At 37.7% G+C, this 20182-nt stretch overlaps 1 protein-coding gene across 1 annotated transcript in view; it reads right to left on the bottom strand.

Moving 5' to 3' along the window:
• Positions 1-393: 393 nt before the first annotated feature.
• The window catches only part of sptlc2a (serine palmitoyltransferase, long chain base subunit 2a), a 128919-nt gene continuing 109130 nt past the window's right edge, over positions 394-20182 (bottom strand). Inside the window, exons 10-12 of the mRNA XM_043697043.2 lie at positions 17277-17412; positions 11592-11721; positions 394-7348 (exon numbers count right to left, since the gene is read on the bottom strand). Of these exons, the coding sequence (XP_043552978.2) occupies positions 7229-7348; positions 11592-11721; positions 17277-17412 (386 nt within the window). The 3' untranslated portion in view covers positions 394-7228. The remainder of the gene's footprint in view (positions 7349-11591; positions 11722-17276; positions 17413-20182) is intronic.

Raw genomic sequence — 20182 nt, 5'->3', positions numbered from 1 at the left:
ACTCTGAAAGTTTGTGAATTCAAATAAATTTGTTGAACTACAATCTGGTGTCATGTGACTTCTGACCTATCAAATTAGGTTACTATATTGTGACAAAAAATGCACATCTAGTGAAACTGGCAGAATGTAAACCAGAACTACCTCCAGACTGCTGATGCAAAAACCACACTGAAAGCAGTAAACCTGTTATACATGTTAGAAGGAGAAACTTGCTGGATTGCTATTTTTTTTTCTCCAAATAAACTTTTACGACATGCAAAAATGTGTGGTCCTTAACATGAGGGAAGTGACATTGTAATCCAACAATATTAACACAACTTTCTGGATTGGAAAGTTAGCAGCAAAAGCATCAATAGTTCAAATCCATCCTGTATAATGCCATGCAACCCAAAATATATTGAAAGTTTTTATTTAGAACATTATACATTTCAGTTGACATTTTTCAAGCAGTTATCGATTCTCCAGTGTTTTCAACATGCACCATATTTCCAAAATAATGCATGAATAAATTACACTTTCATAAACCAATGATATATGTAAAATCACATTCAAGGTAAAAGGCAAGGAAGGTTCCAATATAAAACATTACTGCATTGAGTCCCATCAAAAAAGTACATTTATAACATCTCATGTACAAAAGAACAGGATATGTACAGAAACAGTAAGGGATATTAATCACATTTATAATACACTGCAACTGGTATTCCACAAATGGGACCGAGATCATTCAAATGTGAAAAGCAAACCAATATTTGTTTGCTGAAATTTGCAGAGGCAGACAGAATTTAAGGGTAAAAGCAAACTTCATTTCTTCCTACTGTTCCTCCTTCTCCTGCAACAAATAAAGTGATCAAGTCGCTAGCAAATCAAGTCGCTAACAAGGATTTCCAAATTCTCAATATTGGATTTTCTTGTATTCTAGACATAACTTAGAGACTTTTGTCTCTAAATATCAATGCAACAGTCATTCCAGGTTAAAATTCGTACACAAAGCCATTAAGTCATCGTTAAACAAATCACTGAGAAAAACAGAAAAAGCAAGAGGACCTACAATCTCATTTTATACATTTTTCAAAACAGGAAGTAACAGACACCATTTTAACCTTAAATCAAGTGTCATGAACATGGTTGTATTTGGCTGGCTGCACATTGGTTCAGAGATTTGTGCCTTATCATTTTCAGAACACACCAAGAACTCTTTCCTTAGCCTTGATTTAATCGACAAACAAAATCATTCCTAATCTGAAGCCAAAGTTATTATGATGCTTAATATAAAGTGTGCAGCAAGAATGTATTTGAAAAAAAAAGATGGTTCTGCCTTTGATTTTAGAATGTTCACAGAATATAAAGCTGCTTTATCAAATGGGGGTTTTGATTTCTTGCAATACGTTCAAACATTTCTTAAAATGTGATGCTGCATCTATAGCTCAACAATATCTACCACAGCACAAAATGACAAATCAAGATGAGAGATTAGAATCCAGAGAGAATCGTTGGCATCAACATTGGCAAAAATTAGAATTCCAAGGCTGTACAGCTTTAGGTTTTTAAATTGCATTTTGGAAATGTCCATCATGTTTTTCAACAGGAAAGCAAACGGAACAAAAGTTACAACAATCCTCCCTACCTCTGCAAATGGGTAAAATACTGCTCTGCTAGCAGCAAAATCAACATTGGTATTTATCTGGTCCTATCAGAAATACTTTACATGCCTTACTTTAGCAACACCAGAACACGGGAAGAGGTTACCAGACATTCCTGTGACACATAACTGGCTTGCATAACTACAGTCAACACTGTCCAAACATCAACGTGTAATGCCACAAGTGAGCATCAACCTTTTAAATCCAACACTAAATTAAATCATGGAGTAGATATGTCTATCAGAGTATGTTCGGTATCTAACATGGTACAGTTCAACAAAAGAAAACTTGCATTCAATTTTTTCTCGTCCTCTTCTAATGTCCCAGTTCACAATCTAAGTAAAACTCAACAATATGCTACTTAACAAGGCACCACTGCAGTTCACACTTGATACTTCCACTATGTATCCAGCATTTATTTACCACCTCTGATCACACACCATTTCAGTGCCCTTCTTGGTCTTCCCTGCAACAAGCACTTTAAGGAAGTTTGAGAAGTCTTTTCATGCCTGAAGTGTGCAAACCTGTACAATCCTTATCTATTGGCATTAAGATGTTATTCAAAATAGTCATTATTTTCCTTGAAACAGTTTAAGAGAAGACAATACATAAACAGCTAATGGGAAACATTGTTTAATTCTTAAAATTGAACAGTCATTGTTTTTTAGTGCAAGTGAGCAAAAACACCTGTGAGAAAAATGATTGACTGAGATTTCCTCGCAGTAGGTGGTACAGCAGGCCTCTGCTGCCAGAGCCTGAGTAGACAGTTTACAGCTGTTGTTTCAAAAGGTGGCAGTTTGAAACTAGATTGAATACATTAACAAGATGCTCTAGCTGCACTGATAAACCAGCAGACTGAAATTTTCAAAACAATTTCCTGATAAGTGCCATCCCATCAGTGGATATCTCAAAACCATTGCCATTCGTTGGCAGAGAAATTAGACATGAGGTGGCCAACACAAAGTGGGCACAAAATGCTTTTTCTCTTCCCTTTCATGACGGCATGGTTGAGACTGGAGTGCGCGCTATCGCCCTAAAAGGTGCATCTTCAGGAGATAAATAAAAGGTGCACTTTTGGAGCCTGTGTGCACACAGAAGGTGCTGTACACATACCCATCATATGTTAATCAGCTTCCACCAAATTATCCAATTTAAAAAAAAAACACATTTCCCCACCAAGGAAAGTTACTTTTCTTTTAAAAAAACAAACATTAAAAAAAGTCTGCATAGCTCCAACATGCCATAGGCTTATGTAAGGTTCTCTTGTATGGTCTTTCATAACTGCCTTGACCATCAGTTGGATAAATATAACCACTGACTTGTCTACAATTGGCAGCATCCTGATCACACAGCTAAAAATAACTGCACTTGTGAGCTTAAAATTCACAGAACAAGAAAAAAAAGTAATCTTAAAGTTAAAGCTAGATTGATGACCACTGATAGATGTATGAATGTACAAATATAAAACATCATAGTGAAAAGATTGTTTTCAACACAATTTTCAAAATGTATTGTGAGGTTTGCAAATTATACTTCATAATATGTCAATATATCATAAGGATTAAAGGTTATGATAAAATGAAAGCTTGTTTTTATACAGATGTGCAACATGGGAGAATGCTGCAGTACCCCTCCCAAATCTCCAACAGATTACCCCCCACTGTAGTTTTCCATGAAATTATTGAGATTGAGTTAGCCAGGATTACAGCAAAAAAAAACCTGGTTTAAAGACAGAAACAAGTTACAGCAGGAGGATTTTTCTTCCTACAGCTTGCATTTGTTCAGAGCGTTTTTGGAACTACCTGGAAATTATACTCTTCGAATGCTCAGTCAGGAACAATTTCCTTAAACTGGCTGCTCTGATTGACTACTTAGGAAATGTTCTTTCTCCTAGCATACCCTCTGACAGCATTTTCCAGGTGTTGGCATAGCAAATTTCATGCCGAAGTGGAGATGACAGAATGACCATAGTCTGTAGAAAACTATGGTCAGTGAAGTTGAAGGTGGCTAATAAATGTTCTTCCAGCATTTTGTTGTTTCCTGAACCATTGCCATTTCCTTGTGAAAGAATATTTTGCATAGGGAACCTACTCTACACCATAGTGACAAGCTGACTTTCATAGGAGTGCTCAATTGATGTGTTTAATGTGTTTAAACAGAAAAGACATGCCTGTGGCTTAATCTTAAAAAAGACAATTAGATTAGATTACTTAGTGTGGAAACAGGCCCTTCGGCCCAACAAGCCCACACCGACCCCGCTGAAGCGCAACTCACCCAGAACCATTCCCCTCCAATTAATAAGCAATCACATCTTATATGATGCAGACAGCTTATAAACAGTCAAGATCAAGTGGAAAGCTTCAGTGCAGATGAGCAATTGTGAACAGATTTCTCCTTCATGCACGTCAACTGGACATTACATTTCAAATCAACTTGTCAATGGCAGTTTTATGCTTAACAGCAAACTTCACTGAAAGCAGTGATATTTCTGCATTTCCAAATGCAAGAGGAGAAAAAAACCTGCTCCATTGTGCAAAAGCTAACCAAATGACAGCAGACAAAATAAAGTGGAGAAGGTATTGTTGAAAAATAAAAAAGTGCATCAGAAGTTCATATTGTATTGGGAGAAGACAGAGAAAACTCATAGGACTTAACTTGCAAAGAAGGCAGCTAGAAAACAAAATAATTGACTCTATAATAATACTCAGGGCAAAACTAATGGAGAAAAAAGCACAAGCAGAATTTTAAAAGTATCATAATCATAACTGCATGCCCTCCAAAGGAATAGAGACAATATTAATCTGGAATGGCAAAACTATGAGGACACAATTGTGTAATTAATTTAACTAATTGAATATATCACATAAGCTGCATAAGTGACAGCCCATGAATGCAGCTTGAAACATAGATGACACAAACTACATTTTAAACAGTACAATGATATTAAATCTTTTCTCCTTTAAAAAAAAAGTGAATACTTCTCCAGAGAAACTAAAGCTGCATTTGCTTACAATGATCCGCCGCTTAAATCAATTTAAGCAGAAAAAGAACCCAACTCAAAATAAATCAATTCTGGATTGCACATGTTAGTATAAAAAGTTAGTGATTCATATGGTTTCTCATCCCTTAAACTTGAGTAAGTGAGATTTATAAATATGCTCGAACTGGAGTTAGAAAAATAATGTCAATGGAGTGATTTCAAATTAGTAATCTGAAATAAAAAAGAACACAATGGTATTGGATCTGGTGCTGTGAGGATTCACAAGCCTTTTCCTCATGAAGGCAAGTGAAATACTGTTCATTCAATTCAAATTTGAGGTGGGAGGTTAAAGGGTTGCAAAATCATTTTTGCTCCCCACCCTGGCCCAGCCAACCATGTGACAAATCTTTCGACTCAATTTCCCCCTCTATTCTCCTCTAGTTCTTTTCTATTCTAAAGCACAGACAAACTATAATGGGGTTTAATTTCACAGGCAACAGGTGCCCTCTGGTACCTCACCCAAATCACCAACCCTCAACACACACAAGTGAATTTTGAGGTGAGTGGGTTGCATGATCCTGTCCTCACCCAAAATCCATGTGTTTCAGGAGGGGTTCACCGGACACAATACAGTATTAGCATCACACTGACCACACAGTACATTTAATAATCAATTTACTGGGAATCCACCTATTATAAATAGAAAAATAAGGACCATGACTCAGAGGTCTGGCAACTAAATACACAATACAGAAACGAGAGGTTTTCTCAGTGCATTCAACATTGGAGGGCACTTCTGAAGCCCTGCACTCCAGCACTTCTCCTATCCTCTCTTCCTCCACAATCTCTCTCAGGTTAAACCAGTGGCTAGCACTTAGAAACATGCAACAGTGTATTCCCTTCAGCAAATACATTGAGGAATTCTGCAGGTATAATAATTGTCTACCTGTCAGGCATTTATGGCAATATCTACATTTGTAAAGAAATCATACCACTGCAGCCAATTACTTCAAATCTGAAAGAATTTAAGATAGTCATAGAGCTATGTGCAAAAACACCTTCCAACATTGCAATGCCATTTGTAAACACATGACCTCAATTTTCAGTGCTAGCCCTCAGCAATGATCAAACTAACAATAGACAAGATCTGAAGCATGGAGCACTGTCAATTTTTTTAAAAAAAAACTTCATCTTCACTCATCAATATCTTGTATAGGAAAAAATGTTGAAATTGTAACAATCCTCCTTCCCCACAGTAAAATCAGATGCAAAAACACAAATATTCAAACTACTAACTGACAGTGAAGTAAATGTATCAATTCCCTATAAGTCAGGCTATGCAACAATGAATGAAGGTCAAGTGCATCATTTTTCATAATGGATACAGACTGAAGGGAATGCCTGTAAAATACTTATTTTACACATGCAGCAGAAATCCTCTTCTGTTCCAGGTAAAGGTATTCTCACTTATCAGTGGTTACTAGTGAAATAAATCTTCTCGGGAGTGGTGAGGAGGAAGATGAGGAAATTGTTTTGCTGCATTATTTGGGGTCTCAGGTTATACAGTTCAGGACAAGAGTGGTGACCTGATGTTTCAATTTTGGGTGAGATTTTTAAAAAATGTATGGTCAAATTAAGTTACCACCATCTCTAAATAAAATTTCCAAAACAGATTATAAACTAAACCCTAATTTCCTAAAGATTTCGTCCGGCTTTCAACACACATTTTCTTGCAACATTTCATTTCAGATTAAAACTTATCCAGCATGACCTTCTATTGACAGTTTTACCCAACTGTACTGCTTTGAATGCTATATTGCATGTAAAGTGGATCTAATTTTATAAATTAAAGCTTTTGTGATGTTGAGGGGAGGGAGCACCATCACTGAAAGGAGGTAAAAGTAACCTAAACAAAATTTCACACATATAATCAGTACTATTTTCAGCAATTAGTTAATTGGCAATTCTGGGCTCGCCAACATCAGCTTTCGCCTCAGGAACTCTTAATTGGTCTGATTGCATGTGAACAAAAAAAAATGAATTGGATCATTGCAAGTTATTTCAAACTGCTTATTAAAACCACAGTCCCACCTTACCTTTCTGAAGATTCTTATTGTGTCACTTATAAGAAAGATCAAGACCAGCATAGTTAGGAAGTATGTTAAGAAGAAACAAAGTCGTGTGTGGAGGGAGGAAAGAGGAATGTGGTACATATGTAAAGTGAGAAGTTACTTAAACCATTCAAAAAAGATTCAGAGGTTTCATGCTTGTGAGCAGTGGCTCCACCTTGCCAATAAACTGATTATACTTGTATAGTAGCTTATTGTGGACAGGGTTTCAGGGGAGAAACTCTTTCAGGAGATGCAAACGCAATTTTTTTGATTTCTCAGTAAATAATGGAAATGCCGAAAAGCTGTGTATAGCTCCAGGTAATGAAACACAAAATGGCTTTAGTGAATGAGCACTCATTCAACACCTTCAAGTTCAACTTGGGTTTTAAAAAAATATAAATAGGTCTGAAGATTTGAAGCATAAAGAAGCAGAGTGGTAGCTAACTGAAAGGAGAGATTTGGACTTGCAAACATTTGCCCAATGGGGGCAGAGGTCAGTCTTTGTTTTCTTCATTCAGGGTTTCATCGAAGGGACAGTCAAGTAAAGGGTCCAATTTGTGCCGTGAGTATTTCAACTGCAGGAGATCACCAACTTCTCCGATTACTTTTAAAGCCTAAAAAAATGCAAAGGTAAAACATTAGAATAAAGAATAGAATGCTCAATGAACTACTTTCCTGATCAAATGTCAGTTCTTCAAAAACAGTAGTGATAACCAAAGATGTAACTGGCTAGATTGTTCCAATTAGGCTGTTCTCCTAACTCCCAAAATCATTCTCAGCATGTCTCAAATAAGCACCCCACTTACCTTGATTGTGACAGCCAAATGACTAAGAAAAGCTTGCAGAATCTCCTGACAGTGTCTAAAGTATGCCAATGTGATAAACACTGTTGTAAACATGGCAGCCAATTTTGCACACATATCGCCAAAAAACAGTCATGATGTTGTTAAACAGAATGTTGTTCATTTAAAATGAAATTAGTTGAGGGATAAATATTGGCTAGGACAAAGGAAAACTCTATTGCTTTGGATATTTTATCATATTTAAATTATTATTTGAGCTTTAATTACAAAGTAAAACTCTTACAGGTGGGAAGGCAAACAAAATTTTAAGGTGTCAAATTTTAAGCAGCAGGGTAATGTGAGCATCTGAAAATACAATACATCAGCATAGATAGGTCCCGGCAGGAGCTTGCAAAACATGAAGTTAGCAGTACAGTGGAGGGGTCAGGGAAAATATTGACTGATAATTTAGAGACGCATCAAAGCCCAGTGTCCAAACAATGCAGTGTGCTTCCAAGGGAAGAAAACAAATCAAAAATTCAAAACATTGATGAAATATTAGAGAAAATTTGAGAACTGCTGCAGAGAGTTTGAACTGGCTCATGCTAAACTTTATTGCTGAAAGTTTAGTTTACATTACAGTTCCAAGCTGGTAGGTACCCAACATTTCATATCCTGAAGAGACAATTAAGCATTACTCGAACAGTATTAATTTTAAACTTTCAGTGCTTGGGTGCACAGCTAAATAGAATTGAAGAGTTCATGATGGAATGTACTATTTAATAAAATGATGAAATGTGCCAATAAATATTTAAACCAAGAGACCTTATGTGCATGTAAATGACATTTGAAAAGACCAACTTAGGACCTTGACAACTACCAGAGCAAAGACTCCTTTTAAAAGCCTCTCAAGCAATTTGATAATTGAACATTAGTTTCAAATTTTACAGCACTGGGATAGCAGGTCAAACTAAATCAACTTCATTACACTGGATTCATAATATGGTAAAATTAAAACAAACTCTCAAAATCACTCAACTGTTCCTAACCAAACTTGACAAATAACAGATTTGGATCACCAAGTTCATAACTTAAATATTAGCAATTTATTATTAAAAATTTAACTTCAGCAGAACACCGATAAACCACAAGGTAATCCAATTAACATGTACAATCTTCCTATCATACCAGTGAGACACAAACTTGGAATTAAAGTAGTGTACACGGTCAATTGTCGTAAAACTCCATCTGAGTCACACAGCCATGATCATAATGGAGAAGGCTCAAAGGGTTGAATGGCTTACACCAGCTCCTATTTTGGATTTCTATCACAAAAACAGATCTGTGGGACTAAGCAACTAATTTTCTTCCACCTCAAGTCTAATTCATGGCACAAAGGCAATCCTGAACTTGACATAGAATCACTAACACTTATGTCCTTAGAATCCCTACAGTGTGGAAACAGGCCCTCCGGCCCAACTAGTCCACAACGACCCTCCGAAAAGCAACCCACCCAGACCCATTCCCCTATATTCCCTTATGTTATCCTATATTTACTCCTATCTAATGCACCTAACCTACACATCCCTGAACACTTTGGGAAATTTAGTTTGGCCAATTCAACTAACCTGCACATCTTTGGAGTGTGGGAGGAAACCGGAGCACCCAGAGGAAACCCACGCAGCCACAGAATGTGCAAACTCCACACAGTTTGCCTGAGGTTGGAATTGAACCCGGTTCCCACTTCAAATTATTTTTACTTTTCTGCTGACATATGGTTTACCAAATTCACCCTTTTACAGACACCTTGCTGGAATTTCAAAGTATATTAATTACTCCAGAATACATGATTTTGACATACATTTCAAAATAGATTACTTCAAAACATGAGAAACAACGAAACAGAATAGTTTCCTCCTCACCATCAGATGATGCTGTTACTGCAAATATCTCATTTTCTTTTAAGTATACCAGAGAGACATTTCAATAAGAGAAGTCCCTTCATAATCACAAATGGATACTGATCTTGGTGGGAAATGACAGGGCATAACTAAGAGGAAAGTGAAGCAAAATACCTGACTCTGCACTCTATTGATTGAAACAGTACAAAAATGATGGAGTGAATGGTTCCTCTAAGTGCATGCCAATTGAGCATAGCATTACATCTTTTGACAATTATATGGAGCTCATTAGGTGAATCTTGAAACTTTAGCATTACTGCTTAAAGCCCTAAATTCAAACAGTGTAACAGGAGACCTTTTTTGGATAAAATTACCATTGCCATGTGGTAGCAATTTTATTATTTTGTTTAAATAAAATGTGAAGTTTTTTTTGTTTAAAATGAGCTTCAGGATAAAAGACTTCCCAATTTAAAATAAAGCACCGTACGATTGCAGAAACTACAAAGAGAATATAATTTAGGAGTGCAGAGTTGTAGGAATACTAGTAATATATTTTCAATTTTAAGGTACTTGGCCCTTAGGGAGTTAGATGGTTTGATAATTAACTTTCATCTTTGGCCAAAACCCGCAATTAGAATGCTGATAAATATGTCATTACACACGTGTTTTGTTAGTTAAGTATTTCAAAGTAATTGCTTAAAAACAAGCCCAGCTTCTACACTTTCAGCAGCATTTCTAAAAACGCAGTTAATGTAGCTCAGCGTTTTAGCTCTATAAATGTCATTCAACAGTAAAGCTGTTGAATGAAGTGCCCAAAAAGAAAATGCCATTAAACAGCATCTTGTTCAAGTTACTATGATTGATAAAAAGGGACAAGGACATCAAAAGTTTCAGACATGAAAAGTTACTAAGGGCATTCGTACAATACCAGGGAATAAGTCCTACCTCATTAATCACCCACTGCTTACTGACCTATAAAAGGCTTCTGTTCCTCAACATCTCAAATTTAAAATTCTCACTTTCAAACTGTTTCACAGACTCACTTCTCTTCCTCCATTATCCTTAGAAATTTAATCTCTCTCCACCTTGGGCATTTCACTCAAATTACCTGACTGACTTTCAGCTCCCAGCCCATTTGAGTAGTGAAACCATTGATCAGTTCTTCAAAGCTCAGTCTTGTATCTTGTCTGTTTGCTCCCTCCTAATTAGGCTCAGTTGCTTCGGTTCTTTAATCTGTCCCTTAAAATCCACACTGATGCTTCAGGACACAGTTCAGACAATATTTCACTATAAGGATGTAATTTTTCTGATAAAACATCTAACAAAGCCTAATATCTTAGGTGAATGCAAAGGATGCTCTCCCTGGTATTCTGGCCAATATCTATCCCTCAACTATTAAGTTTTTAAAGAGAAACAGATTATCTGGTTATTACCACAGTCATTTGTGGAAGTTTGCTGTGTTCAAATTGGCTGCTCTGTTTACTACATTACAACAGCAGCCACACAATTATTTCAGCTGTAAAATGCATTGGGGTGTCCTGAGATTACAAAAAATCAATTTTTCAAAGTGTAAAATTCACATGGAACGCAACATTATGATTTCAGGATCTGAATAGGAGTGCTTGGAGCCATCTGGGTGGTGGTGGTGATGTAAGACCAAAGCAAGGTATTTAACCTTCTCAACTCAGGCCTCTAAATTTAAGAATTAATTTTGCCTATTTAGCGAATGACATAAAACTTGAGACATTGTCCTTGTATCGCAATTATAGTATCAAATTAAACCTTTTATTAGCTAATTAACTTGAACAACAATGTTAATTTCCAATTACAAGCTTTGATGACATTAAACAAAAATGATTGTCACTGCTTTTTGTACCTAATATACAAGGTTTAGAAAATCAGATATTTTAATGTTAAATGGTAAAAATCAGTAAGCTTAACATATTGAAAGGATGCACCTTCTATTACAACTCCATTTAAAAGGGCTGACTATTCCAAAAAGACTCTTGAGCATTGATTTATTGTGAACTGAATGACATTAAGATTACTTGGAGTGGGAGGTCAGTGACAAAACACTCCCAGAACTGATAAAATAGTATAGATACAAAATTTATTCTCAACCAGTCTGCAAGGAAATAGATTAGTTTTAAAAATAGAAGAAAAAAAAAACTTACTGTATCCAGCATCTCTCTGGTGTGAGCAGCAGATACACAAAACCTGGCTCGGGATTCAATGATTGGAGTAGCGGGAAAACCAACCACCACAACGCCAACATTTCTCTTCAGCATTTCTCGCCCAAAAGCACTGCAGAAATAATATGTACACTTCAGGCTTCAAGTTTTTTAAAAACATTGAAAAAAGCTTTTTTTCTGAAACTATGGCATAAAAATAATTGGCCTGACATTTTGCGAGCTTCATTGTTGAGAGAGCAGTTCTAGAATGTTAGCAAAGAACCCTATGGCAACTCTGCAATACTCATGTCCCAAGTAATGGGTGATTGTTTTCAAAGGACACTTGCAATAGGATAGTCCAATCCTGATTATCAAGGCTATTTAGTTTGTGTTGACAACCCAACATTAATGGAATTCACCAAATATAGCTTTCACACATATACAGGTCGATCCTCCAAATCTATCCTATATTTGCTTAAAAATCAGGTTTTAGAACAGAATTAACTCAACATAAATAAGTTTAAGGTTTAATCAAAATCCTGCTTGTGTGTTATTGACTCAACTTTAATAGGCAATGCATTCCGTATTGGAGCAATAATGTGTAAAATCATTTGTTCCAACTACTCACTTTGCGCCTTTGATGCTAATCCTAAAGTCAGGTTTATTACCAATTTGTCCATTAGTGGAATCAACCTTGCATTGTTTAACTTCCCCATGATATTCAAACTTTGAATAATTACATCTCATTCTCTCAACACACATCTTATCTGCCCAATTAAGTTTGAGTTTCCTCAAGTGTTTGATATTTGTATCATCTGCCTGCTGTCATCACAGCAAATATTCCATTTATGGTGACTAGTAATCCAGAGGTTCAAGATGATACTCTAATAACACCACAGCAACAGAGGGGATTTAAATACAATTAAATGATGACCACAAAACTATCGCTGAATTTTGTAAAAACACATCTCGTTCACCGAAGCACCTGGGGAAAGGAAACCTACCATACTTGCCTGGTCTGGCCTACATGCAAAGTCTAGACTCTCAGCAATGTGGTTGACTCTTAATTACCCTCTGAAAAAGCCAAGCAAGCAATTCTGTTTAAAGTCAATTAAGGAGGGGCCACAAATGCTGGTCTTGCCAACACCACCTACATCCTTTTGGAAGATGGGAAGTAAAATCCTGACTCCAACGTTATTCCCAAAATTAAATACTATGATGAAAAGCATACAGTTAACACATTATTTCTGTAATTTGAATTTCACAATAGAGGGCAGTGGGTGTTGGCTACTCCTGTGAAGTACTCTTTTTAAAAGGAAAGGTCAGTGTCTTTCCAGGACAGTCATTACATTTAACATTTTTCAAAGAAGGTGTTAATGAAAATATGTTTACATTCAAATAAAAGCAAAATATTATGGATGCTGGAATTCAAATTTTAAAAATGCTGGAGAAAAACAGTTAGCGTTTTGACTTCAGAAAGTGTGCTTGGGGACGTGAGTAAAGCTTTGCAGAGTCAGAAAGGAGAGATTGCATCCAGACTGAGACACAGCCCAAGTGAGTATATAGTATGGGGAAGTTGGTGGCAACATGGGAATTCGGTGGGTGGGGAGCAGGAATGCTTTTTGCTTGTTTTTTTTCCTCATACTTTGTAAAAAAATTTTTAATTTAAAAACAGAATAAATTGAAGCGATATCAGGGGTCCAGCACAAGAGTGCCATCACAGGTAAACTCTAAGTTCATTGATTGCTGAGTGTTAACAATTCAACATATAGTTAACTTCAGATCGAAGGGAAATACTTACAGATTCGTACAAAACTTTTAAAAATCAAATTAAGAACTAAGTCATCAAAAGAGAGATGGCAGGCCAGGCAGTGTGTTGTATTTGCATGATGCTCCTTGAGGAACTTGGCTCACAGTTGAGCTGGAGTCTGACCGTAGAACACAGGTATGGTGGTGGTGGTGGTGGTGGTGGGGGGGGGGGGGGGGGGGGGGGGGGGGGGGAGAGAAAGAGAGGAGGAGGGGGAATTACCTAACTGTTTCAGGAGGCAGTTACACCCCTTCGATTAATTACTTCAAATGCAGTCAGTGGGTCAGGGACACAGGGTCTAACTACAACCACAGCAAATAAAGGGATCCAGGAGGTAGTACTAAAGGAGCTTGAACTCTTGAGCTTGTTTACAACATTTAGGATTCTTGCTCATGCAGATGACAGTAGGGTCTGTAGGAAGGATGAGCAAACCAACCATAGCACAATTTAACAGGGAGCCATTCGATTGGGGGTTGGGGGGAAAAAGAGAAGTGTAGTTATAATCGGGGATAGTATAGTCAGTGGAATAGGCACTATTTTGTGACTGTGAGTTCTGAAGGCTGTGTTGCCCGATGCCCAGGTTCAGGATCTCTCATCTGGGCTGCAGAGGAACTTGCAATGGGAGGAGAAAGGTAGTTATTGTGGTCCACATCGGTTCTAATTGTATCAGTAGCAAGTGGAAAGAGGTCCTGCTAAGGGAATCTGAACAGCTAAATTACAATGCAGAACCAAAAATGAAACCACTTCTGGATAACTATCCGAGCCATGAGCAAATTGCCACAGGGTCAACATGATTGTGGCTCAAAAGATTGGAGAGAGAAACGGTTTCAAATTCATGGGATATTGACACAAGTACTGCAGAAGGAGAGAACTATTCTGAAAGGACAAGCTCCATCTGGCTGGGACCAGAGTTGCAGCAAAATGCATAACTAGGGCTGTAGATAGGGCTTTAAACTAAATGGTGAGAGGTTAAAGTCTCCAGAACACGTAATAGGACAGAGTATGGGAAGGAGGAGGAATCTAACTTCAGGCACAGCAAATAAGGGGCAATAATGAGAAGGAGGGCAGTTAACACAGGACTGAGGATGTTGTACTTAAATGCACATAGTATATGCAACAAGGTAATTGAGCTTATGGTGCAGATTAAAGTTGGCAGGTATGATGCTGTAGGTATCATTCTGCATGGGGATCAAGGCTAGGAACTGAATATACAGGGATATATGTCCTATCAAAAGAACAGGCAGAGGGGGCAGAGATTCTTTGTTAGTAAGAAATGAAGTCGATTGCGTGAAGCGATAAAGAGTTGGGAGACGTAGAATCTGTGCACGTAGATCTGAGGGACCACAAAAGAAAAAAGGCCCTGATGGAAAAGGCCGAAAACAATGGCACTATTATATAACTTATGGGGGACTTTAATTCGCAGGTGGACTAGGAATATCAGGTTGGTAGCAGATCAAGGAGTTCATGGTATGCCTACAAAGTGGAGCAGCTTGGGATAGGCCAGCTAAGAGTCGAGCAATTCTGAATTTAATGAAGTGTAATGAGGTAGAATTGATTAAGGAGCTGAACCCCTAGAATCCAGAGACCAAAGTATGATAGAATTCACACTGCAGTTTGATAGATTTGATTCAGTCCTCCCTCTAACTATTACAATCAAGTAAAGGTAACTACAAAGTCATATGGGAGGAACTGGCCAGATTTGATTGGAAGGGGAATCTAGCAGGGAAGATGGAGGAGCAGGAATAGTAGGAATTTCTGGGGTACTTTGGGAAGCATGACAGAAATTCGAACTAAGGAAGAAACAACATGCTAAGGGAAAGAGGTGGCAACCATGGCTGACAAGGAAAGTCAGGGACAGCATAAAAGCAAAAGCATGTGGTGAAGATCAGTGGGAAGCCAGAGGATTGGAAACCCTTTAAAAAACAGAGGATAACTGAAAAAAAGCAATGAGTTGGGTTGAGAGGTGGAGAAGATGAGATCCAAGAGTGAGCTAGCAAGTAATATAAACGATGATGCAGGAGATTTTTTTTAAAAATCAGAAAGGTGCAAGAGACACAGAGAGGACATTAAGTCCCTGGAAAATTGAGGCTGCAGTAGTAGTAATACGAACACAAATGGTGAAGAAACTGAACAGCTACTTTGCATCAGTTTCCACAGTAGAAGAGTTGAGCATAGTGGCCATTAAAGTGATGGTGGGGAAGCTGAAAGGTTTGAAGGCAGATAAATCACCCAGACTAATGGAATACACCCAGGGCTCTGATGATGATGATAATGATAATAGAGGCATTGGTGGTGATCTTTCAGGAATCATTGGAGTCAGGGAAAGTCCCAGTGGCTTAGAAAATGAAAACTGTAACACCTCTGTTTAAGGAGGAAGGGAGGCAGAAGATAGGAAACTAGAGGCCAGTTAGCCTGACCGTAGTTGTTGCTCAGATTTTACAGTTCATTACCAAGGATGAGATTGTTGATTTCTCCTAAGTCAGCATGGTTTCATCAAGGGAGGTCATGCCTAACAAATCTGTGAGGTAACAAACAAATTAGACAAAGGAGAGTCAGCGGATGTGATCTATTTGGATTTCCAGGTCTTTGACAAGCTGACTGGCAGAAGGCAGAGGGGGGACTTAAAAGGGTTTTTTTTCCAGGATGGCAGCCAGTGACTAGTGGAGTTCTGCAGGGGCCCGTATTGGGACCACAAATATTCATGTTGTACATTAACAATTTGGACATCTGCTGTTGCTACGTTTGCTTATGATAAAGACAAGAGGGGGCGGTGGACAGAGTCAATGGGCCATATGGACTAATCCTGCTCCGATGGTTTCTCTCCTCTCACCCATCTCAAAGATATATTAAAATGAAAAATAGAAGCCAGAGACCATATTACCTCTAAAACCTGTCCTGCGATTCAATACGATTCTAGATCAACTCCACGTTTCCCCTCTTATCACAGCCCCAAACCCCTGTTCTAGATTCAGTGTGAAGCATATCAAGTCTCTTTACCATAGAGGCACTATGCCCAATTTAGTTAACATCTTATCCCTTACATCCCTAGAGTCAAACTAATGAGCCTTGGCCTCTAAACCAAGGACATGCTTCATCTGCATGCTAGACACAAGTGCTTTACTCTGAGCTTCACTTCGCTACATGGAAGGCAGAGGACATACTTCAAGGAAAAAATGCAACAGCCTCTAAGTCGTAAGAATTCCGGCCCAAATTCAGGAAAAAAAAAACACCCATCAAGGTCTCACTTGTTTCAAATGACAGGCCCAGCTGAAGACCAAGTACAAAGAGCAGAGAGAAAATCTGAGCATCTCATCTATCTGCTTCAGTAAATACCACCTGGTCCACTTGTGGCAGGAACATGGGCTAATATTGGATTAGTTAGTCACCTCACTCATAACAATGAAGTGTAAGAAAACAATCCTTGATCCCAATGGTCAAAGACGAGAAAATACAATTCCCAAGGTCAGAAACATTGCAACAAATGGCCAATTTTGCTTTCCCCCCCCCCCACAAATTCAAACAAAGACTAACTCCCTACTAGGGAGCAAGCTAGAGTTTAAAAGGAGACTTGTGTCTCCTAAGTGACAGTGCAAGCTTTGTAAGACAGTCTAAATCCATGGAATTTTATAGTTGTTAACCTTTCAACAAGAGCCATGATGATTACACAGTCCAGAAGGTACAAGGTGGTTTGTCAGATTTCAAAAATGGAAAAAACACTGCTCATTTTTGATTTCTTCTGTTTGTTTGTTTATTTAAAGCTACACTCTAGTGGAGATTTTTGCAAAACTGCTAGTAAGGTAATAATTTTGTTACTACAGACAGCTGAAGGAAACTTAAAATCTGAGCCTACACTACAAAGCCAGAGTATGTTTCTAATTTACCCAATTTTGGCTGGCATGTACAGCATCAAAGGCACAACTGGTGAATCATCATTTCCATAGATAATGAATCCCATTTCCTTCAGTCTTCTTCTGAAGTACCGAGTGTTCTCCGCCAGCTGTTGAACCCGGGTTTGACCTAAAGACGAAGCGAAGAAGAAAACATACAAATTAGTAATTTAAAGCTACAGGTGCAACTAAAAAAATGCATTGCATGAGCTCGGAAACAAACATACAAAGAAGAGAAGCTCATTAAAGTCCACATTTTGGTTAAATGTCTATTGAGAATGCCATGCCACATATTAAACATTAAATAATGGTGCCTGTGTGTGTTGGTTTAAAACACATCCCATTCAAGGTCTAATGACTGTGTGTCTCCTTTCCCATCAAGGGGTAAAATCTGTTCACATGCGGAATCTGTCCCACAGAACTAATGCTATGTTGATTGATGCCATAGTTTCATAAACACTTGCACACACCAAATCTTGAAATCAATGGCAAATCAAGTAAATGCACAAATTGTGTATTTCCAACTGACGAAAGCCTTGAGCTGCAAGCACATTTAAACAAAAAGATGAAAAACAGTTGGAGCTGCTGGAACACTGCATCATAATATTAGAGGTTTTTTCAAGCATGTAACTGCAATAAATCAGACTTAAAAAATTAATGTAAACTAACACACATTGGCTAAAACATGCAAGTGTGAATACAGAAGCAAATTAAAGCATCAACATATAAAGATAGCAGGATTCATTTACTCAAAACCAGCAACAATTGGAATAATCGCATGAAACTTAGCAGGGGCAAAAGTACAGGTTATTCAAGGTTCAGGAGATGTCATGCATTAGTAAAGTATACTGCAGTTAAGGGATGACCTTCAATGGACTTTGTCATTGATTCTATAAAGTCAAGCTTCAATCTGCGGTTTACAACAAACAGATGGACTTGAGCTTTATTACAGCACATCAATTCACAACCTGATTTTGCAATTTTGTGAATTTTGTCCCTTCACAAATCAATTACATAAAAATAATGTATTATGCTGATTAAACTGAAATTACTAAAACTGCGATGTAATTCAAACCCACTCAATTAATAGTTTTCTCTCCTTGAGTTACTATTCAGCCCATTAGCCTCAGTATCTCCTATATTGTTATTATTTGGATTTCAGAACAGCATCTACAGAACAAGGTCACCCAATTAGAAATGTAGTCATATAGAGATAGAGTGCTTAGTGGCACGGGGTAAAGACAACAATCCTCCCCCTCAATGTCAGCAAAACGAAGGAGCTGGTCACTGACTTCACGAGGCAGAAAACAGGCCATGCCCCCGTCTGTATCAATGATGCTGAGGTGGAGATAATCAATAGCTTTAAGTTCCAAGCAGTAAATATCACAAATCTGTCCTGGTCCATCCACATCAACACTACAGTCAAGAATGCACTATAGAAAGGATACTATTGGGATGCATCACAGCTTGGTATGGCAACCACTGTCTAAGACAGCAAGAAATTAGTTATAAACGTAGCCCAGTCCACCATGCAAACCTGCCTGTCCTCCATCCATCGAATCAGCTCAAGAAAATGGCCAAATATCCCACCCACCACCTTCAATCGAGCAGAAGATACAGAATTTTGAAAACATGTACCAACAGATTCAATAACAGCTTCTTCCCCGCTGTCAGACTTCTGAACAGAGCTCAAGTTAAAGTTGATCATTCTCTGTGTCTTCTTTATAGTGTTAACACTATATTCTGCATTCTGTTCTATTATTCTGATGTACTTATGTAAGGTAAGCTTTGTCTGGATAACATGCAAAATAATACTTTTCACTGTATTGTGGTACGTGTGATAAATCAAATAAGACATTATAGATTAATTACTGCAATAATATAGACATTACTAATAACATTTCCTGTAAATGTTGTTTGAATTTCAGAGCCACATCTAAAGAACAAGGTCACCTAGTTATAAACTTAGTCAAAAAAACCAACCAGGAAAGCAGTGTTAAAGCTCCCCCACTTCACCCCGCCCCTGAACTCTACTGAATTAGCTCACTTCAGCTACAGTAGGTCCCTGTATAGTTGTTCTTTGTATGTTTGTGAGGGAGGCATGAAAAGTTTGTAATCTCAACCAGATCTCTAATCAATAACACACTTGAAATGTTATACAGCAAAGCCATGAGAGAACAGGATCAAATGCTGTTGTGATACCCTTTATGATAATAGGGTCTGCCAAGACTCATTGGTTTAATTGAAAGTATTGGGAGCTACTTGTGGAGGACCACACACTTCCTCCAGTGTTTTCTGGAAAACACTGATCAAATTATCCCTTAAAAGATGAAAATGTGAAGTGCTAAATAATTAATTGGCCCTCATTTAAGTGAATTGGAGTGCTGGCAACTGCAATGTTTGACCAATTAACCTTGTTAATTTTTAACCATGCAAGAATTTTCAGAAACAGCAGGGTGATGGCAGACAGATCGAGTTATGCATTTGAAAATTTTAACAGGATACTGCAGATAGTATTAGATTTTCTTTTATTTACCTTCTTGGCAAGTACCAAATACATTCAAATGACTTCATCTGTTCAAAACAAACACTATATACCAAAATCTCCCACTGAAGTCCTTATAGATCCTTCACAACTTGCAATCTTGAATTTGTAAACCAAGCAGTTCTTAGACAGGTTACCAGAATTTTTTATTCCTATTATATGTACAGCATTATAACATTAGTTTGTCAACATATCAGAATCAAATACAGGAGTGATTAAAAAAAAGGTATCTTCTGCGCTGGTTTTGGGTGTGGGAGGTGTTTGTGCGAATGCACTTTCTACAGAAATTACACTTACACACTTACGCAAGTCTTTAGTTGTAAAGAGAACTTCAGGTATCAATTTCAAATTCCTT

Source organism: Chiloscyllium plagiosum, unplaced genomic scaffold, assembly GCF_037043375.1.
Source record: "Chiloscyllium plagiosum isolate Xiang-an unplaced genomic scaffold, Cpla_swu_hap1 HiC_scaffold_8, whole genome shotgun sequence".
Lineage (NCBI taxonomy): Eukaryota > Metazoa > Chordata > Chondrichthyes > Orectolobiformes > Hemiscylliidae > Chiloscyllium > Chiloscyllium plagiosum.
The sequence above is the reverse complement of the archived record's forward strand: the minus strand, read 5'-3'. Positions and strand labels throughout refer to the sequence as shown.